We start from the raw sequence: 20,672 nt of genomic DNA, 5'->3' as shown, positions 1-20,672 counted from the left end.
ATATATCCAGAGTTGCCCTGTATCAGGTGCAAAATCTGGTACTTGCTACAGTTAAATTCAGTATGCTTATGGTGTTATACTAACCTATGAGAATAGATCTCTGTTTAGGAAAATATCTAAAAATCTAACTGCAAAAAAAGGTTAAAATTGACTGCTGAACTTTTGCTCAAACACATTTAAATAATATTTGTATTTGTTTTGTCTTACCTATATCTCCTTTGCTTAGGGCATAGTACAAAAGTGAAGAACTTGTAGAGGCAAGATGCTTGTGGGAAAGTCTGCTTTACTTTTGGTTAGTGAAGTGCTTAATGATACTTGTTTCTCTAGGCACCTTTTAACCTTCCATCCCCTTCAGCACTGACTCTGTTCTCAAACTGTATTTTCTTTGTGATCCATCTAATGGGATGCATTATGCTGACAGGTTTTCATGTTAAAAAAAACCACCAGCAACAAAAACCATTCTTTTCTCATTTACTACTTTCTAGATGAAGAGGTGCACTCTGGAGCATCCATTTGTTTGGGAGCATCTCATGGATTGCTATAGCCACAATGTATCAATAGGACAGACTTAAAAGTCTGTGTAATCATAATGAGTATTTCACAGATCTTATTCTTTATGGTAAATAAGGGAATCATATTGCTTGAGCAATCTTGGAATTGCTGCCATTATTTGTTCTAATGTTTTAAAAATGTATTATTTTGGGAACGTTTTAATATAGGCAATAAAAATGTTATGAAGGGACTCAATGATCTCTTGAGGTACCTTCCAACCCTTGCAGTTCTGTCATTCTGTATTGTAACTGCTTTTCACCTCAGAGTGTACCTTTAAGGTGTCAGTGATCTAGTGGCAGTTTCTCTTCAACACCTGTGAGAGCACTTGAAGAGGTATCTCCCACTTCCAAGGTGAATAATTGATCCACGCTAGAGAAACACATCAGGACTTGCTAGTGGGCCTGTATGGTACCATGCAAAAGATGGAGTTATGGTTGCATTATGGAGGTTTTGTGATATTGCATAATGCATTGAAAAGGTTGCATAATGGATTACGTGAGAGTTGAGATTTGTTTCTTGTTAATTTTTCTGATTAATTGTCATGGAACTTCATCCAGTTACTACGGTAATTGAGACTTCACTGAAATCCTAAAGTCTTACAGCATAATACCTGAGTGTAATTGGAATGGTTTCTTTCTCTCTTTCTCTCTTTTTCTCTCTTTCTCTCTTTCTCTCTTTCTCTCTTTCTCTCTCTCTTTCTCTCTTTCTCTCTTTCTCTCTCTCTTTCTCTCTTTCTCTCTTTCTCTCTTTCTCTCTTTCTCTCTTTCTCTCTTTCTCTCTTTCTCTCTTTCTCTCTTTCTCTCTTTCTCTCTTTCTCTCTTTCTCTCTTTCTCTCTTTCTCTCTTTCTCTCTTTCTCTCTTTCTCTCTTTCTCTCTTTCTCTCTTTCTCTCTTTCTCTCTTTCTTTCTCTCTTTCTCTCTCTCTTTCTCTCTTTCATTCTTTCTTTCATTCTTTCTTTCCCTTTTGAAACACAAGGAAGATGCAGCATTTCCAATTTGATGCATATACATATGTACATTTTACATGTTTACCGTGTTCATAGTTGGATTTTTTTATTTTTTAGGTGATAATGATTTGGTCATTTTCTAGCATAAATACTGGAGCTTTAAAAGAAAAATAATTCCACTTGCTGAAGGATTGTGTTCACTCAAGGGGCCAACATTTCCTCCAACTAGTTAGGATTGAAAAAAGGATATAATAGTGTTTCTTCCTCTGGAAAAAACTTGTTAAGACTGAATGATATAAAATTTCTGAAAATAGAGCAACTGTTACTAGAATAAAATGACAAAAAGTGTAGTGAAAGATGCTTATAATCTGAATAATGCATTTTTGTTCGGAGGCTTACCTATATTTAGACTCCTCAGTGTTATAAATATCACAGTTGCAATTTTTTGGATAGAAGAATTGCAACAGTAATTGCTCTGATACACTTGTAACAGAGATTTTAGCATTTTCCCCAGCACATTTGTATAAAATTTAGATGACAAAGTATAAAGATGGAGATTTTTTTTTTTAAAGTTGGTTTGATGCATATTAATTTTTTATGACATTTGAAAATGTTCAGAATATGTAACTTTATCCCCTTTTTTTTATGTTTAATTATGACTATTCAAAAATACTTCTTGGTTTAGTTTTCTTGAATTGTTACTGGTCTTATGGAAGTCCTTGCAGCTCTTTTTTTTTTTTTTTTTTTTTTAATTTTATTTTAAATTTTTTTTCCACCTATTTTTGTGTCTTACTGACAAGATTAAATTGTTTTTCTAAGCTACTTCACCCATCAAGGAAGTTTTTTCTCTCTTTATGCAGTTAAATTCTGCTGAGGAGTGAACAAAGAAATGTGTGCTTGATTATTATTTGACTGAGTCTCTCTACTTGATTCCTTTAGGCCAGAAATGTTCTTAAACCTTAAAATTAAAAGCTAATTTATCTGTGAGCCATTATCAGGTAAATTGATAAGTTTAGCGAGGATATTTACTTTCTGACCATGAAGACAGTTTCTTTATTGTTTTTAGTAATTTAACTCAGCAACAGTAAGCTGTAACTTTGTATTTTATTTAGTTCAGTGCTTCTGGGTGTCTGGAAAGTTGACTTTTCAGTTTTTGTCATTTGTCAAAAGTTCTTGATTAAATTTAACCAGGATTTTACAATTCATTTTATTTTGAGCTGTGCTTGCTTAAACTATTCTAAATCATTCTCTTCAACCCTCAGTTTAGATTGTTCTTTGTTATTATCTCTCCTTAAACCATGGATGTTTATTATCTTTTCCTCTTTAAAATGAACACCATTGCTGAACACTTAATGGTTTCATGAAATCAAGACAGTTATGGAGCATTTGAGTATACTCCTTTACCTGCCTGAGCACCTTGAGCCAAATTCAGAAGGTAATTTTTAAGAAATATGGCCTGTCCTGTAGGGTAAATTATGAAATACCTTTAGGAAATTTAAATACAGTTAGCTGTTATAACACGGTCATTGGTAAAACCTGGAATTAATCATATACAACTCTGCTAGTCTGCTGAGGGAAGGGATTGTCCCGCTTTGCTCTGTGTGGTGCTAAAACATAAGGGCATAAAACTATTATAGCCTGTACGTTCTCACAGGGAGCAAAGGGGCAGCACTGGGCTCTGCTCTCTGGTGATGTTGACAAGATATGAGGGAGTGGCGTGGAGCTGTGTCAGGTTGGATGCTAGGAAAAGATTCTTCACCAGGCTGCCCAGGGCTGTGGTCTTGGCATCAGTCTGCTGGAGTTCAGTAAATGTTCCTCAGTGATCCTCATTATTCTATTCCAACTTAGGGTATTCTGCAGTTCTGTGATCAGAAATATAACAAGGAACTGTCTGTCCTTTCACTGGAAGATTAGGACTGCATCAAGTTCTGCATTTGTTCTACCCTTTGCATTACATTGGTGCTCTTGTTTGCAAAATACTATAGGCATAATTTGAATCCTTTGTAATAAAACCTTTGCAGGTAACAATTTTCAGGAATAGAGGAGCTTCCTAAAATGCATGTACAAAAGACTGGAAAGGATGCACATGCCAAGTTCCCTTGGAAATACTCATCCAGTAGGCATGTATTGATGATAGAGCATCTCATGCTATGTATATGTATATGCTATGTATGGAAACAGCTTATAGAGAATGTTGCATGCTGGCAAAAACTCTTCAATTCCAACTACACGCATTCTTCTGGAGGACAAACCATAAACAAAATAAACTGTTTCCTTAGACTGTTAGTTTTTAGCTAAGGAACTTTATACAACAGAGGTGAATCTTGTGAATGTAACTCACATTAATATGTTCTGCCCTGCACACATAACGCATTGTCCTCTTTAATTAGCTGTTTGTTCTGAGTTGTGGTGTGGTATGTTCTTGAGGGAAGTTTACTTGAGACTAAATTTTCTCAGAAAGGTCATTACTAGCAAGAGGTGAAAGCCCTTGCTACCAAGAGCTCAGAAATTGGTGTTAATAAGCTTACACTTAAGCAGTGAGCATTAGGGATAATACTGTTTGTGAATCTTGCAGTCTGTTGTAAGATTGAGTTGGATCCAGTAGTTTTCTTCTGGCCCTGCCTGACTGCCACCCTTTTGGTGTGAGAAAAGGTATTAGGGCAAAATTTGCATGTGTGACTCAAGTGTTTCTGGCTACATGTGGCTAGGCTAATGCCAGAACTGGGGACAATTTCACCATGATGGTGTTGTACTGTGCCTCTGCTAATGGTCTCCCCTCTGAGACACAGCTGATTAGTCTGAGTACTTTGAACGTGTGCAGCTGCTGCTTCTATGTCTGACACAGTGTTCTTATAATACTGACTCACCTGAAACAGAGTCTCCAAGTATTAGACAATTGACAGAATCTTCTAAGTTTTGTGGGTATTTGTGAAGCTTTAAAGCTCCATTTCTAGGTGCAGATTCCACAGATTGGTGTGGGTGTTGGTTCTCAGACTGAGGGTATGTTTAGGTTCCTCATCAGGGTGCCCAACCATTGGCCTCCTCCCAGTGCCCTGCAAACCTCCTATGGGGAGAGTGATGATGATTCCCTTGACCTGCCTTTTATTTGTGGTTCAGTAGTTAATACAAACTGAGGGCCACAGCAAGATATAGCTTTGATTTCTCTCAGTTTTTTAGAAGGATGTTCCTGTCATCTCACAGGTGTGTCACAACTGTGAAACAGCTCTCTCTCCCCTTGCCAGTTGGGAACTTTTTCTACAGGTGCAGGATTAAATCCTTGAATCTTTTTGGACAGAAGATTATCTCCCATATTAGTGTGGGTGAAACAGTGTAGATGGTGTTACCATATTGCTAGAAAGTGAAGCAATGGCCACAATTTTAGGTGCTCCTGGATGTGTAGACTGTGTTTTTCAGAGAACACTGCAAGGGTGAGCGGGCACCTAATAGGCAAGAGCAGCACCTGAACTGAGGGTTTAGTCTCTGGTCAGAAACTTGCGTTGTTTAGTCCAAGTTGTATAGCAGCTGAGTTTTAGCCACAAATGGAAATGTAATGCAAAACACAAAAAGAGAGGCTTGTAGGTCTAGATGGCTGCCAGTTTGTCTAGATCCAAAATGTATGTTACTAAACTTCACAGAGAAATTAAGTAGTTTGTTTTGTCCTGAGTAGTTCACTAAATCCAACATCTCTCTCCTTTGCTACTAAAATCATTCCAGTTGTCTCCTGATGAAGTATAAATCTTTGTTTTATTGGGATTGCTAGCAGGATTTTCTTCCCCCAAGTTCAGTACAAGAAAATGTTTCATAAGTTTGATCACTCCCTTTCAAATTCTGTGAAAGAAAGACAAGGAGTTAAGATATGGAATGAAAATAAATAGTGCAAGCTCAGAGTTTTAATTGCATGTAGAATATTGTGTGAGCCTTGTTCTCATTGCCAGGCATATGTATGTATATTTCCCACCAACATTTGCACTATATGTCTAGAAGTTTAATTAACAATTTGTTGCCTCTCAGCTTTACTAACCAGAGTGTATGATATGAAGGTTTTGATCTCATTTTTCATAAAGTAAAAAAAAAAAAAAAAAAAAAAAAGCACAACAAAAACAAATCTGGAAAAAATGTTTTTGTAGTACAGTGAGATCAGATACACTGTGCAAATAAAATCAGATTTGCAATTTTATTGACAACATCCACAAATAAGTATTGTTTTTCTAGAATCTGGATATGTAAAATTCTCAATAACAGCACACTGTTTATGGACTTTGAAATGATGCTTTCTTTGTTAGAATACATTTCCTTTGGTACGTATTTCCTCTGTCACCTGAGGCTGTTTTTCCAACACATGATACATGTAGGTTTTTTTTCTTCTGATTTTTGAATAATCAGCTTTTCCTTTTGCTCATTAAGCAAAAAAATACAGCCAAGGTATTAACACAATACAGGGTATTAACAGTGACCAGTCTCTACCAAATACAAAGTTCTTTTTATCTGTTACCTAATTAACATACTTTAATTAGTTCACTACATTTAACGAACATGTTACGTAAAGCTCAACACTTTATTCCTTCAGGATAATTATGACATTCAATATAATGTGCCAGATTGGACTGTAAGAATAATTAATCCAGTTTATATTTATTAATTTAGTGTATAGAATAGCCTGAAAGACTGCATAGAAAGGTTGTGCTTAGCATGGCAGGGTCAGGCTGCTGGCAAAAGAAAAAGAGGATCTACTCTGTGAAGGCTCTGGCCAGAGAAAAAGAAGGGGACAAAACAAACTGAAATCAAGACCCTACTGATGCCAGGTGTCACAGAGGCCATCTGCAGTCCTGCATGGCAAAGCAGCAAAAGAAATCTGGTAGTTCTGCCTTCTCATGCTTTTTGTACCTTTTACCTCTGTTCATTACTTCCGTGGATTCAAAACAAAAGTGCTTAATAATTCATACAAAATGCAATACTTGGATTTCTTTTGATAAAACTCTCCTGCAATTCTGCTGTTAAAATCAGGAAAATAGCTTTTGAGTACTATTTTTTAATCTGCTTGGAAAATGAATTTTAGAAAGAACCATCTGCTTTTGTATGGCTCTTGATAACTGTCTGGGCTTTAATGAGTCTTGGGTTATGAAAAACAAAATTATGTACGAGAAAAACTGCAAAAATGAAAAGAAGAGCTTCTACTGTGAGGAAATACGCTGACCTGACAAGGGAAGGTACTGTTTTCTGTGACCAGAATGGCCTGCTATGCTTGGTAGCTTGTAAGAATCTTTGGCTTTCTGAACCTTTGAGAGGCCTTTGGCATTGCCTTGGATGCCATCTGGATAGAATGCTGGATACTCAAAAAAATCTTCTATGGTTAACGCACATGAGCGCGTCCCTATAAAGCCTGAAAGTGTCTAGAGCTTCTTCTTAGGAGACCAAAAGGCTTTGTGTACCCTATTGGTAACAAAAGTGATGGACTATAATTTTCCAAGTGGGCATAATGCCATCTAGCTATAAACAACTGTGGCTGTAAAGCTTTGCACAAAGGTCATGCTGATGACCTGGAAAATAGGCTTAGACTTAGGAATGTCAAGTCAGTAGAGGTGCCTAAGAGCATGAATAAAGAAAAGCAATGCATTATTTCTTGAAATAGGTTATGACAGGGCTGGGAATGGGAGGTTTATATTTTTACTTGTACAATTTTTAGGCAATTATCATTGGAAGAGATAATGAGGTGAGTACATGGAGCATCTGTTTGAATAGAGAACTCATTTCTTTGAGTCAAACTAATTCTATTTCTCCCGATGGTGAAAGATATCTTTTAATTTCAAATTGAGAAAGCCCACATTTATCGTATCTTAAATGCAGACTCTGATTTTGTTTCCCTAGTCACCTTTCTTTTTTTGCAAGGGAACCAATGGCTTGTGATGAATTAGAGCAGACTATGTATAAAGTCTATGGTCTATTGACTGCTGGAGGCTAAGTGAAATAAGAAAGTAATATAAAAAGTTTGAAACATTTATGAGAAATGTCTTTTATGATATGGTCTAAAACTTTTTTCTTGGGTCAGTGCAAAGTACAATTGTTTAGAATGAATTATTTCTCTTGCATATATTCTACATATTTTTCCTGCTAAAATTGAGTGAACTCTTGTTACTAATTAATTGAATAAGTTCTTTCTAGAAATTCAGGCAATAACCATGGTATTTAAAATGATTTATAGAAAATGAGGTTTTGTATGAGTTGAAAACTTTAATAATGTAGATGTATTTGTGTAGTAGTAGGTAAGACTTCTCTCACCATCTTGTTGCCAAATGGGTGTAGGCTGCCATATAATTGTTTTCAAAATAAGTTTATTTTCTTTCAAGGGTAGGAAGGAAACTGCAATTGGAACTGATATTTTCTCTGACTAGCTAGAGTAAACGAAAGTGCCATAGTTGAAATGCTCAAAAATTTTGCTAATAGTGTGCGTTAGTTACCATATTTGAATGATTCCTTTCATAATTCTTTTTGTAAACCATTCTCTCATGAATTTGCACATAACACTGAGCACTGAGCATGTTAAAATGTAGAATTTTCCTTGGAAACAAAAATTAGGTTGATAATTTCAAGAGTCATTATATAGAGGGATTTGAGAATGATCAGATGAAATGATGCAGATGCTCTTGGATTATATCTGAGGTAGCAGCTGTGTTGTCATATATTGTTTTGAAAGATAGTAAAAACCTTCTTGAAATAAATTTGGGAGGACCTGTCAAAATTATAATTCCTTACATGTACTTTGTGGATTTAGAGTACCAATTATTTTAAACCAACTCAAATCTTTGGTTTTCTTTTTCCTTTCTCTCTTCTGTCTCAGTACTGAAAGCTCTAACTTTTAGCAATTTATGTGAAAACTCTTCAGATTAATGAATGCATTTTCATTTAATTACTTCTTGTTTTCTGTGCAATAAAAATAGAAATAAATCCAAAACGTGAAGATAATCTTTTAGAATTTAAATAATATAATACAAGATTGATAATATTAAGTGCTGCTATGACTAAAGTGTCTTCATGATGTTGTTAACTCATTACAAAATTGAAAACAGTAGGCAATTACAATTCACAATAGTTTTTCTAGAACTTTTTTCCATACTAAAGTACATTATTATTTTTGTCTAAACCACTTTTTCAGTAAGCCAATTGAAGAAAAATATCAACTTAGAGACATACCTGGTATGATGGTGCATTAGTGATGTACTCACATATTCAAATAAGATACTTAGATTACCTGGTAACTGAGGCTTCAGTATGTGGCATGATACGGTTAAACAAGTCATGAAATGTGACATTTGGGTACGTTTTTTACTGCATTGGTAAGAAAAGATTGCTTTGTGCAGGAGATCACAGCATTTTATTCAGATGAGTTTTGAATGTCCCAGATAGTACAGCTAGCACTACTTCTCACCTGAGATTGTTCCATAGGAAATATAATTCAAAGTCAGTTTTTACTTCCACAAATTTCACACTAAGAAGTGTCAATTTTTCTTCCAATAAAAGCAGAAAATAAGGTAACATTTTTTTATTAAGTTTTGAAACATTTTTTAGGAATAATGAAAGCATTTATGGCTCAGTGTTGTGCATTTTAAAAAGGAATTTAGGGAAAGAAGGACAGAGTGAAAATTCTATCACTGAATTTTTATCTGATGGATTGATGCTGCATCTTTATATCAATGCAATTTTGGTATTACTGTGCACCTGCTTTTAGTTCTGGAGTCTGATCTGAGGACTCAGTAATTATGTTTAATTGCAGGTTCAGTAAGATAATATCTTTTGGATATATGTATATATAATATCATTGGATATGCACCTTGTGAAAGCCAAGTACCCAATGAGGAGTATGATGTAGATGCTGAAAAACTGATGAGAATGCCCTTCCTTTTTAGCTACCTTCTGTGAAATTATTATGGAGCATGGCTCACAGCTGTAAAATAACAGTTTTTAAAAGGATTTAGAGAAGGGATATTATCAGGGAATGTAGTGAATGCTCTCTTGCAGATGCAGGCTGACATTTCTTAACACTTAGCCTTGGATGTCCTTCAGAACAGTGTGTTTTTTTCTCTCCAACTTAGTAAGCGCTTAAGAGAGCAGGAAGACAGTGTATATATGATGGTCCCACTGATACTGAAGAGAGATAAGAGTAGGAAAGATATTGTTGAATTCAGGAACCTTGTATCTACCACCATTATTCACTAGCGAGGAGTTCTGCTGCTGTTTCTTTCTCCCTCTCAGAGGTGGAGAAAAAAGAAAATGCAAAATGGACTGTCTGTGGATTTCTCTTTCAGAAAGAAGCAGAAGTTTCATTATCGTGGGGAAAACTTAGCCATGATAGATCTGATCATTTAGGTTATAAACTGTCAACCGTTGCGTGCATTTTGTGTGTAATGCATAAGATCTGTCAGGCAGCCCAAGTTCATGTAGTATTTTAGAATCAGCAGTGGTGTACATTCCTTGTATGTGTATATGGCATATTTGTACCTAAGAAAGAATGACTGTGAAGAATTATGGAAATAAGTCCTTGTACCTTTGGCAAAACAAAATGGTAACAGTTAACGCAGTGCCCTGGTTAATATTTTTGATTCAGGTTAAAAAGTCTTTACAATGGCTACTGTTCAAGAAGATCTGCTATTGATATGTTTAATATAACCATTTGATCTAAAATCACTTCTTTTGAATAGTATTCATAAGAATTGGATATTTTTTCTTAAAATTGCTTATCATTATAAAGCAAGCATATATGAAATTGCTGCCTCACCTTCAGAACCACAAAATTTTCCTTGTCTGGGATGTGTCTCAAAGTATTATATTTCTTCATCTCAATTTACTTTTACCTTTCTTTCTCCTTTGCACTTTAGCTATTTAGCCGATATAATGTAGTGAAGTAGTTGGCTGAAGTTTAAGTTTAAAAGCGGGCCATGTTTGACTTTTGGAGCTCCTATGGAAGATTCTGTATCTTCCAACAGGAATTTTGTCCCATCTTTATATATTTTAAGCAATCGTTGTCTGTTTTTCTTTCTTGAAATCTTAATGATTTTTTCCATGTCCTTGCATTATTAGGTGTAAATTGTGTTTTAAACATTAAAACAATATACAGACAATGACATTTTAAAAGAATTTTGAAATTTTCTAGAAAATTATGATTTTCTTCCCTGTTATCACTCTCAAACATCTATGAATTTGTCTAGTTTTATATCCTGTTTGTCTCTGTAATTTCATAATTCAATTCAGAGTATTCTAACATCAGCACATTTTGGGGCCTACTCTTAGTTTGGGTTTCACACATGTGCAGTTAATCTTAGCCTGCTTGCTCTCCATGTGCACTGTTTTGTTTTGTCAAATACTTTGGAAGAAAGCAGATATTTGTTTCAGAGCCTACATTTCAGAATTAATTTTGGAAAAAAAGTAGCCGATACTTTTATTTATTATTTTATTTTTGTTGTGGAGGTGATAAAGTTAGGTAGTAATCCATCTATTACATATGTGTGGTAAATTGCATTTATGAAGTACTTTTTGTTGTTTTTCTTTCTTCCCATCAGGCACATACAGTTTTTGGGAAGCCTACTAACCTAATCCTAAATGAATATTCTTCTAATAGTTGCTTTTCCCCATTGTCTGCTTTCAAAGCAGGGGCTTTTACTCCCAAAACTTTGGAATACTTACACTGAATTAGGATTTCAATGTTCTGTGCTTTGATATTTAAGCATAGAGAATCACATGAAATGTGATTTACATTATTGAAAAAAGCATTTAAAACAACCTGCAAATTTTAGGGATAGTTGACAGATTTCTTTAGGGATGGCTTTTGACTGAGATATATTGATTTAAATGATCATTTGTGATCACTCTTATGTAGAATAAATATATTCTATAGCAAATAATTGTGTATGTGGATAAATGGATTTTTTTTTGTATGTCTTCACAGCAAGTATATCCTTCTTGTCTGTATTTTATTGATTAAAAGTCAAACTATTAAGGGGATGTGATGCACAGCCTAAGCTGGTACCTGGGGAACTGCTCAGGTATTTAATAATTCTGATTCTTTAGAAGAATAGTTAGACTATTCTTGTATTATTCTTATTCTATAAATGCATGGCTGAGTTTGAAGTAAAAGTAATTGCATGACAATATTTTTACATATTCCGAAGAAACCTATATGAACCTTTCTTTTTTTGTCTTTTCTTTCCCCACTCATTCAATTGAATCAGTTTTATCTGATATGGGGCTAGTTGTGTATATATTATAATTAACTATATATTTTTAGAAGAAGAGATATGTCAGAGTTCTTTGCCCATGAGGTTATCAGCATCAAGGCTCAGCAATGCATCAGGGTAGTTCTGCATGGTTCTACACAGATCAAAGAGACTGTTAAAGAATGCACACTTCTTTTTTTTGGTGCTAACATTGGAGTGGAAGGGGCTAAATCCCTAGGGTATAGAAGTTATATAATTTGTTGATTCTGTGCTGACTTATGCCTCTTGAAGCTTTGCCTCCAGCAGAAGCTGAAGGGAATGAGAAAGGATTGAACTGAGAGACAATCTAGGAAACTTCATCAAATCTGTCATTATTGAAAGGACCATCTTAACATATGGTAAGGCATGGAATTTATCTCAGGCTCAGAAGAAAATTATTTCTGTTAGGAGAATATTAATTTTATTTCTTATAGGATCAGCTGACATGGTGGACTTTCTCCTGGCTGGTCTTCCCTTTCTGTTTTCTTTAAAAGGAAGGGTGGAAACTTGGAAATGTCTTACATATAGCAGACAAGCAAATTGGCATTTTGCCATCACTTTCTGCCAGCAGAGAAGCTAATGGTAATTATGTCAAAATGTAACATTTCTCTTCATTGAAGTAAAAATTTTAAGTGCAAAACATTTAGAAAAGTTAGAGAAAAATTTAGAGAAACTAGGATTAGTGAAGTGACTATATTTTCTTAAGAAAAAGAATTTTTCCTTCTTCAGGAACAATAGAGAGAGAAAAAGGGTCAAAGGTATGAGGTGCCTAGTATAATTAGGATCACCTTCAGTATCACGTAATATTTGGGTGATGCCCAGAGTAGCATTGTCTGTCCTTTGCCATCTCTGGAAGATCTAGCAGCATTTGTTTTGTTAATCAGATTCCAGCATTATTCATTACAATGTTATTTCTTCGTTTATAGGGAGAATAAATGAATATTGCATTGTACAACATTGAGTCCAATCTCCACTATCTTGTTTTTGAGGAGAGGAGAATGTATTCTTACAGTCAGCTCTAGCTTCTACAGTGGTTGTCAGCTAGGTCCTTAGTCAAACATGTCCTTGGCAGTATATAAAAGGAGACAGTTTTTCACATGCCATGGCACAAGTTAGAATATTGCTGAGATGCTTAAAAAGGTAGAGACCCTTGCTTTCTTTAAAGTCTAAAAAGAAGGTCATGGTCACTTTAATTATAATCATGTAAGCTATTCACTGTCTAGACACACTTTAAAATAATAATTTCAATCTAATTTCACAAATATTTAATTCATATTTACTTGACTATATAATATTGCTAGGAAAGTAAGTTTAAGGCTGCAAACTTTAGGAACATTTTGTTGTTTTTTTAATATATATATTTTTCTAAGTACAACTACAAGCAATCATCTATTTAAAACACATCATAAATGAAGTATTGCCAGTAGATGTCTCCATCTCAGACTACATAATCCTCAACAGTCTGAAGAGAAAGGAGATGTTTGCCTTCTCCTGTCTTTTCTTTTGGGAAGTGGGTTGCTAGACATTTTCATATTTTCAATCTGGTTTTGAATGTAAGATTCTGGATAGAAATCTTTTCACTTTCATTTCACTGGTTGTTACATATGTTTTCTGATTAGTCAGGAACACACAGCTCAGTGATCTGTGACATCAAGAACAATTTAAGATACAACTTTCATTTCTAGTGTTAACAAAGCAGCAACACTGATGATGTGGTGTTTGGAAAGGCAAATTTTGATTCTACTACATTAACTGTTAGAAAATTTGGAGCCGAACAGTTTCTTTGTAAGTTTTGTTTCTGCAGCTGTGTTTCAGGTCTGCTTCTGCTTATTTCCTGTTTTGTTCTGTAAATGCTTGGAGGTTTCTTTAACCACCATCATGGCTGTCCATAGATCACAAAAGAAGAGTCTTTGAACAGTATTTCATTCAGCAGAACATAGATCTCCTCCTTAGCCTTTCCTTTGTTAAGCTGAGGATGATGAACACTTTCACTTTGTTCTTCGATTTCCTTGACCATTGTGGAAGTCAAGTGTCAACCAATAATCCCAGATCTGTTTCCTCTGCAGTCTTCCAACCACTTTGCCTCAAGGCTGTAGCATTGCCTAGGGCAGTTGTGGCTAAAGAAAAGGACTTGGCACTTGGTCACAACTGCTCTTTGGGCTGGTTCTCCAGCCAGGTCTTTACCCAGCAAGGGGTGTAGTTGTTCAAGCCATGGGCTGTCAACTTCTCTAGGAGAATACTGTGGGAGACAGTGTTGAAAGCTTTGCTGAAGTCTAGGTGTTTTCGCGTTTCTCTGCCCTCATGCACATGAGATCACATGTCAGCAGCCTTACCCTTGTTCACCAGGCAGGTCATCAGATCATAGAAGATCAGCTTGGTCAAGGAGGACCTGCCTTTTATGAAATCATGCTGACTAGGCTGGATCCTCTGATTGTCCCCCACATGTCATGTGATCTCCCTCAAGATGATCTGCTCCATAACCTTTCCTGGCACCAAAGTCAGATTGACAGGCTTGTAGTTCTCCAGATCCTCCTTATGACCCTTCCTGTAGATGGGAGTCATTCTGGCAAGCTTCCAATCCTCTGGGACCTCTCAAATTGACCAGGAATGATAATATGATGGAAAGCATCTTGGCAATAACCTCTGCCAGCTCCTTTAGAACCCTTGGGTGGATATTATCCAACCCCATGGACTTGTGGCAGTCAAGATGGAGCAGTAGGTCTCTAGCAGAATTTCCACCTGAGTCATTAGGAATTTATTCTGCTCCTCATCTGAGACTTCCAGGTCAGGATGTAGGGTACCCTGAGGATAACTGGTGTGACTTTTAAAGACAGATGGAAAGAAGGCATTGGGAACCTCAGCCTTTTCCTTATATCCTCAGTGGTCTTTTACCTCAAGGGCCAACATAAGTTCAGGCTGGGCTTTTGCCTTTTGTTTTCTCCCTGCGCATCCTAACAACTTCGTACTCTCCTCAACTTGTCTGTCCCTTTTTCCACAACAGATAAATTCTATTTTTCTCCTGGAGCTTCAGGAAAGGTTTCCCATTCCTCTACACCAGTCTTCTCTGCCCGCTTACCTTGCAGCACAGAGGGACATCTTGCTTCTTCGCCTTTAAGACTACCTTCTTGAGGAAGTCCAACCTTCCTGGAACCCATTACTCTTCAGGACTGAATCCCAAGGGACCCTTCTTATCAGTTCACCTGATACAGTTTACCTGTACAGTTCAAAGTTTGCCCTCTGGAATTCCAAGATAGCAGTTTTGCTGTCCCCCTCCTGACTTCATCAGTAATTGAGAACTCTACCATTTTGTGGTCATGCTGTTATATCCTGTGCACGTAATTTAGTAATTTTCTTTTCTTTAAAACTATTCTGGGAGAACTTTAGAAATGGCATCTTCCAAGAATCTTCATAGTGTTTGAAGTGGCACCTGCACTATCACCGACACTCAAAAGATAATATCAGGTTAGGTTAAGCCTCTTGGATAACTCCCTTGGAGAATATAAAAAGCAGCATTAAGTCTAGACTGACTTGGTACCTTAAAGCCTTGCAGGGCTTCTCTGACTGGCATCTTCTACTGAAGATAGCTTCATTAGACTGGAACTTTGCACATCTAAGCACAGTTAACCACAAACCTCCTAGAAATGTATGACGAAGCAAGGTGCTGTTCCATGTAGGTGAAGTGTCCTTATATTGCATATATATATATTGTATACAGTGAAACTGTTACAAATTATTAGAAGACAGCTTCGCTCTCTGTAGGGAAATGCATGATATTCATGGATGAGACTAGTTTGTTATTCTCAGTGTCATAACGTGGATAACTATAAGCCAAACTTAACTATAAGTTACTCAAAACATCAATTACTACAACTGTATTATAATAATTTTAAACAAATAGAATTGGATCTGGATGAATTAATTTAGAACCATTTACATCTTGTTTCAGCATCTGCTTATATTGCAAAATAAAATAAGGATGTTCACATTAATTTGAAAAACGTGAGCTATGTGGGTCTATATAGTTAAATCAGGGCTGTTATCCCTGCCCTTATCCTACATTTTATTTCTTGGTAAAATTCAACCAGTAGCAATGTATTTTAGTATGTGCTGAGATGATATGCTTCTGTTTTTAAGAATATGGGCTGCATCACAAAAGGAGTTTCTCACTGTGTCAATGCTAGTAACTTTTTGGTGGGTCTATTTTTTCCAGTTTGTGGGTTGCACTATTACTTCCTAATTCTGTGATGGGATTCTTCTCTTTGCAAAGAGTTGTTTCTGCAATAATAGCAAAAATAAATATAAATAACACATATAAATATGTGTTTTAATACAAACTGTAGTTATTTCTATGTAGTCTTAACTGTTTAAAAATTTCTATGAAGGGTACTGTACATTTGTTTACTTGAAAGGTCTCTAGTATCAGAAAAAAACCCCCATGCATGATTGCTTTGTTTGATAGCAAACCACATTTTTACTGTCATAATACTGGCACATATTCAAAGCATGCTGTTTTCTGGCTGCTAGCAGGGAGCAATGGAAACAATGCAGTGATCATGCAATTTCTTGAAAATAAACAACAAAATAGTTAAGCAAGCAGTGTTTTTAATTTAATAGGGACTCAGATAAGTCTGCATAAAGCAGCTGTTTGAGTACCGCAGAGATATTTTAATGCCTTGCTGCCTGTGAATCGTTTGTAATTTATTTCTGGTAATTTTCCTTTGGGTCAGACTGAAGCTTCTTCTGAATGGTGATATTGCTTGTTGAAGAGTGGTCATGCGAGCAAAATTTGATAACCTCGATATGTCACTTCATCTGCTGCTTTTCTTTTGTTAATGCAAAGCTGGTTGCATAATATCTAATTTCTCCTTTAGCTGACCACAGATGAAAACAAAATCTATAATGGCAGTGCTGGGTTTTATAAAAAACGCAAGCATGGAGTTGAAGGATGTGGCTTGTTCTGTTTGGATGATGCAGGATTGCTTTAAGCAGTAAGCTTACTGTTTTCAGATGGCATTAGCAGCATCAGTGATATAGCTGTGTCAGCCTCCTTGTCTACTGGATGTCTGTAACTGCACGGAGGAAACTATATTTAAGATCTGATATCTGGAGGGTAATGACTCCAGCACTTACTGATGGACAGAATGGCTGTTAATGCTTTCTTTGCTAGCCCAGAAGATTTTGAGAGGTAGATGGATTTGTGATGCACTTTTGTAAGACAGGAAATGCAATTTTTGGGGGTCTCTGGAAATAGAAAGGTCATGCAGCTTGGAACCGGTGAGACATTACAGTCTTTAAGTCATCAGGTATGACACACAGTTTATACTAATATTTCTAATGTAAAGGTTTGCTTTACTGTTTTAGGTCATTTATGATCTCTTTGTCTCTGTAATTGCTTCATCTTGGATTTGCTACAGGATTTATAGGGTAGACTGTTTACATAAGTAGAGCAACGTATGTCTTGCAAATGTAATGTGCTGTGAATTGCTATTTGAACAGAGTAACATTATTCTATATTTATTTTTTCAACCTGCTTTTATTGTGAAAATGATTTTATTTAACTAAGTTGGTACAAGGTTATACCCTTGCTGTAATGTAAAATGGCAAGCTTGTGTTCTTGTGTTGCATTTTTAGTTTGCTTTGTCTTTACGTGCCAACACAGTGCTATTGTGTGTGTGTGTTTATTTGTCATATGAAGCACAGTATAAGGCAACTACCTTCAGGTTATTTAAAAGAACGTAGCACATTGTGTAACAGGACAGAGCTATTCTGCAGGCACAAATCTTCATTTTGCAGTAGCAGGTTTTTTTTTTGTTTTTTTTTTTTCTTTTTTCTTTTTTTTTCCTGTTCATTTCAAATCTGATTTTAAAACATCTCCCTGGACATAGCAGTGAAAGTTTTGCAAGGTAATGCTCCCCCTTTTAATTATTATGCTCAGTGATGCATACTAATACTAATGGGTTGTAAAATGGAAGATTAATAGCTTACATATTTAGAATGTTTAAAACCAAATTCATTTTAGTGAATCACATCTCATCCTTTTTTGTTTGTCATTGTTGCCAACTTTATTGCAAGACTGATCTGCTAATGTATTGTGGTGGCAGGTAGGAAAGTCGGAGTGTTTAAAAAACCCCAAGTACGTGGGTATTTTAAATAGGAAGATAGTGGCCTAATTTCACTTAGGGGCACAGAGTGGTATCAGTTGTACTGTTACTACATTAGGTTTTACAAAGGGTAGATAATAGCTGTTGAAGAGTTTCTATTTTGTTTCCCTTAAACAGAGCATGCAGCAATTATATGCCACAGAATTAGTAGGGGTAGTTTTATTTTCAAAAATGATGATCAGCTCCATCTTAAGAAATTCTAGATGTATTTGCAGCACATTTCCATGGCAACGTATTTGACCATGTGTTTTAAAAGCTGAGCTGAAGCTTGAAAGTAGTGTGCAATTTTTCTGCTGCTTGCTTTATTCACGTGAAACAGCAGTCTTCATGTCTATTTAGACTGCAAATGGGTGGGGGTGAGTGGTATTTCCTGATCCTAAAGCACAGGATTTAAGTGATCAAGGTTTGAAGATATTTTTGCATTTCCACCTAGAAATGTAAACATACAGAACATGGTTTTGATTTTGGATTTAGAGCTGTATTCCAGTTCCACCCCAGTTTAATAGCATTCTGTTGGAAATGAATATGTGGGAGACCACAGAAGACCAAACATGAGAATATGCAGCAAATTACTTCACTAAAAATGGCTGTATTTTCAATTTTAATTAAGAACGTATTTCTGAAAAATGTTATATTCCTCTCACTGGCCATAATTTATATTTGAGCAGTGTACTTATCCAGCTTACATTCTTATTAATAACGGGGAAAGGCTGTCCTACTCTTAAGCTTGATTAGATCTGGAATGATTTCACTATACCTTTCACTTAATACAAGATCTTTCTAATCTGTTAGAATTTATTTCAGTATTTTAATGTATTAGGCACAGTGAGTACATTCTGTTTCTTGGCATGGGAATGAAATTCCTGAAAGTATTGGTTTCATGGTATTTTGGTGCTTTGCGAGGTATTTATAACCTTTTTAATAGGACCAACCTTCCCCCCACAGATTCTTTGCCTTACTTATTTGAGTATTATTTAAAATCCTGACTTACCTGTATTTTGAAGTTCTTCCTGAAGTCTTATTTGCTCATTTAAAATAATTGGATCTCTGTGGAATTTTGCAATATTGGAAACTATAGCAATATGCCATGTGGTTAACCTTTATTCTGTTTTATCATTTGTATTAGTTCTGCAAATTGTATTCTGTGGATGCTTTTGAAATATGACATTGACAATAATATCCAAATAATGCAGTAGACATCTTCTATGGTGTGTTTAAGATAGAAACTGTACATATAGAGAAGGACAAATTGGTGAAGAATGTTTTCTTCAGGAAGTATATGTTTAGGCCATTTCATTTTGAAACAGCAATATTGCTGACTATTTTAAATGAGTTTGTTATTTCACTTCAAGGGACATATTTCCATTATTGGTACATCTTCATTTATGGGACTATACAGTAATTATAGAATCATTTGAGTTGGAAGGAACCTTTAAAGGTTCATCTAGTCCAAATCTCTTGCAATGAACAGGGTCATCTACAGCTAGATCAGCTTGCTCAGAACCTGGTCTGAATTTGAGTTTTTCCAGGGACAGGAAACAACCACTTGTCTAGGCAACCTGTTCTAGTGCTGCCATTTTTGTAAAAAAGGTTTTTATTATATCCAATCAAAATCTCTCCTCTTTTAGTTTGAATCCATTTCACTTTGTTCTGTCACAACAGACCCTGCTGAAGTGTCTGTTCTCTTTTTTTTTATTGACACCTTTAAATATTGAAAGGATGCTTGTAGGTCTCCCTGGAGACTTCCCTTCTCCAGGCTGAACAGCCCCAGCTCACTGCTACTGAGGAACGTATTAATGAGGGGAAGTTCTTAAAAGATGAGTAATAGAAGCAAAGTAGAGATACATACATGAGAAGGGAAGTGATATGAAAATTGAAAAGTGACCCTAAAAAGGAAGTCATCATGTTCTTGGATCTATTCTAGAAGGTAGATACAATTATTAAAAGATTTTGAGTGATTATAAGTTTTTTTCATGTTAGTAAGGGAGTTCTGCTGAAAAGAAATAAAATAGCTACCCCAAAATCAAATAGAAAATAACAATTTAGCCTGGCTTGCTACTCTGTCTATGATCTAGAGACAAGGCACTCCAGAGACTGAGTTCTTGGTATCAGTGACGATCTTTTACCATTTTAGACTTGGAGACTAGCAGTGTAAGTATATTAAATCAGCAAAAGATTATAATGACTGCAAGACTGAAGAATTGCTGAGGTCAGAAGGGACGTTTGGAGGTCATCCTGCCCTCTGGAGCGGAGGAGATTGGAGTCCACCCTCCTTTGCCTAGAGCAGGGACAACTAGACCACATTGCTCAGCGTTGTGTCTCATCAGGTTTTAAATATCTCCAGGAATAAAGACTCTGCAGCAGCTCTGGGTAGCATGTTCCAGTGTTTGACCAATCTCATAGCCTTTTTTTTCTCATGATTAAGTGGAATTTTTCATCTTTCTGTTAGTGATTACTTCCCCTCACCCTGTCACTGGGCACCACTGAGAAGAGTCTGGCTACTCCTGCCCTACTCTCCCCCACAAACAGTTGTTTGTACACTCTAATAAGACCTCCCTGGGCTTTCTTTTCTCCAGGCTGTGCAGTTACTTCAGCCACTCTTTACTTGGCAGAAGCTTCAATCACTTCATTGTTTTCCTGGTCTGGTACTGAGGTCACTCCAATATGTCCATGTCTCTCTTAAGCAGAGAATGAGTTCTAAAGGGAAACTTATAAACTTTTTTGATTTGTTTTGTTTTTGTTTTTTGAAGCTAAGTAAATTTTAAAGAA

At 35.9% G+C, this 20,672-nt stretch overlaps 1 protein-coding gene across 16 annotated transcripts in view; it reads left to right on the top strand.

Moving 5' to 3' along the window:
• The window catches only part of SLC4A10 (solute carrier family 4 member 10), a 139,184-nt gene that overhangs the window by 15,190 nt on the left and 103,322 nt on the right, over nucleotides 1-20,672 (top strand). For 11 of the 16 annotated variants that reach the window (XR_014948200.1, XR_014948198.1, XR_014948197.1 and 8 more), the window contains exon 1: nucleotides 16,752-17,045. The exons of the other annotated variants lie outside the window; for them this stretch is intronic. Coding sequence is in view for 6 of the 11 variants with exons in the window: in XM_015869080.3 (XP_015724566.1) it covers nucleotides 16,965-17,045 (81 nt within the window). In the remaining 5 variants the exon portion in view is untranslated. Of the gene's footprint in view, nucleotides 1-16,751; nucleotides 17,046-20,672 lie in introns of those variants that run through there. 16 annotated transcript variants of the gene reach the window in all.

Source organism: Coturnix japonica, chromosome 7 (genome assembly GCF_054131305.1).
Source record: "Coturnix japonica strain WE chromosome 7, WE-NBRP24, whole genome shotgun sequence".
NCBI classification, from domain to species: Eukaryota; Metazoa; Chordata; class Aves; order Galliformes; family Phasianidae; genus Coturnix; species Coturnix japonica.
Note: the sequence above shows the minus strand (reverse complement) of the source record. Positions and strands in the feature narration are given on the sequence as shown.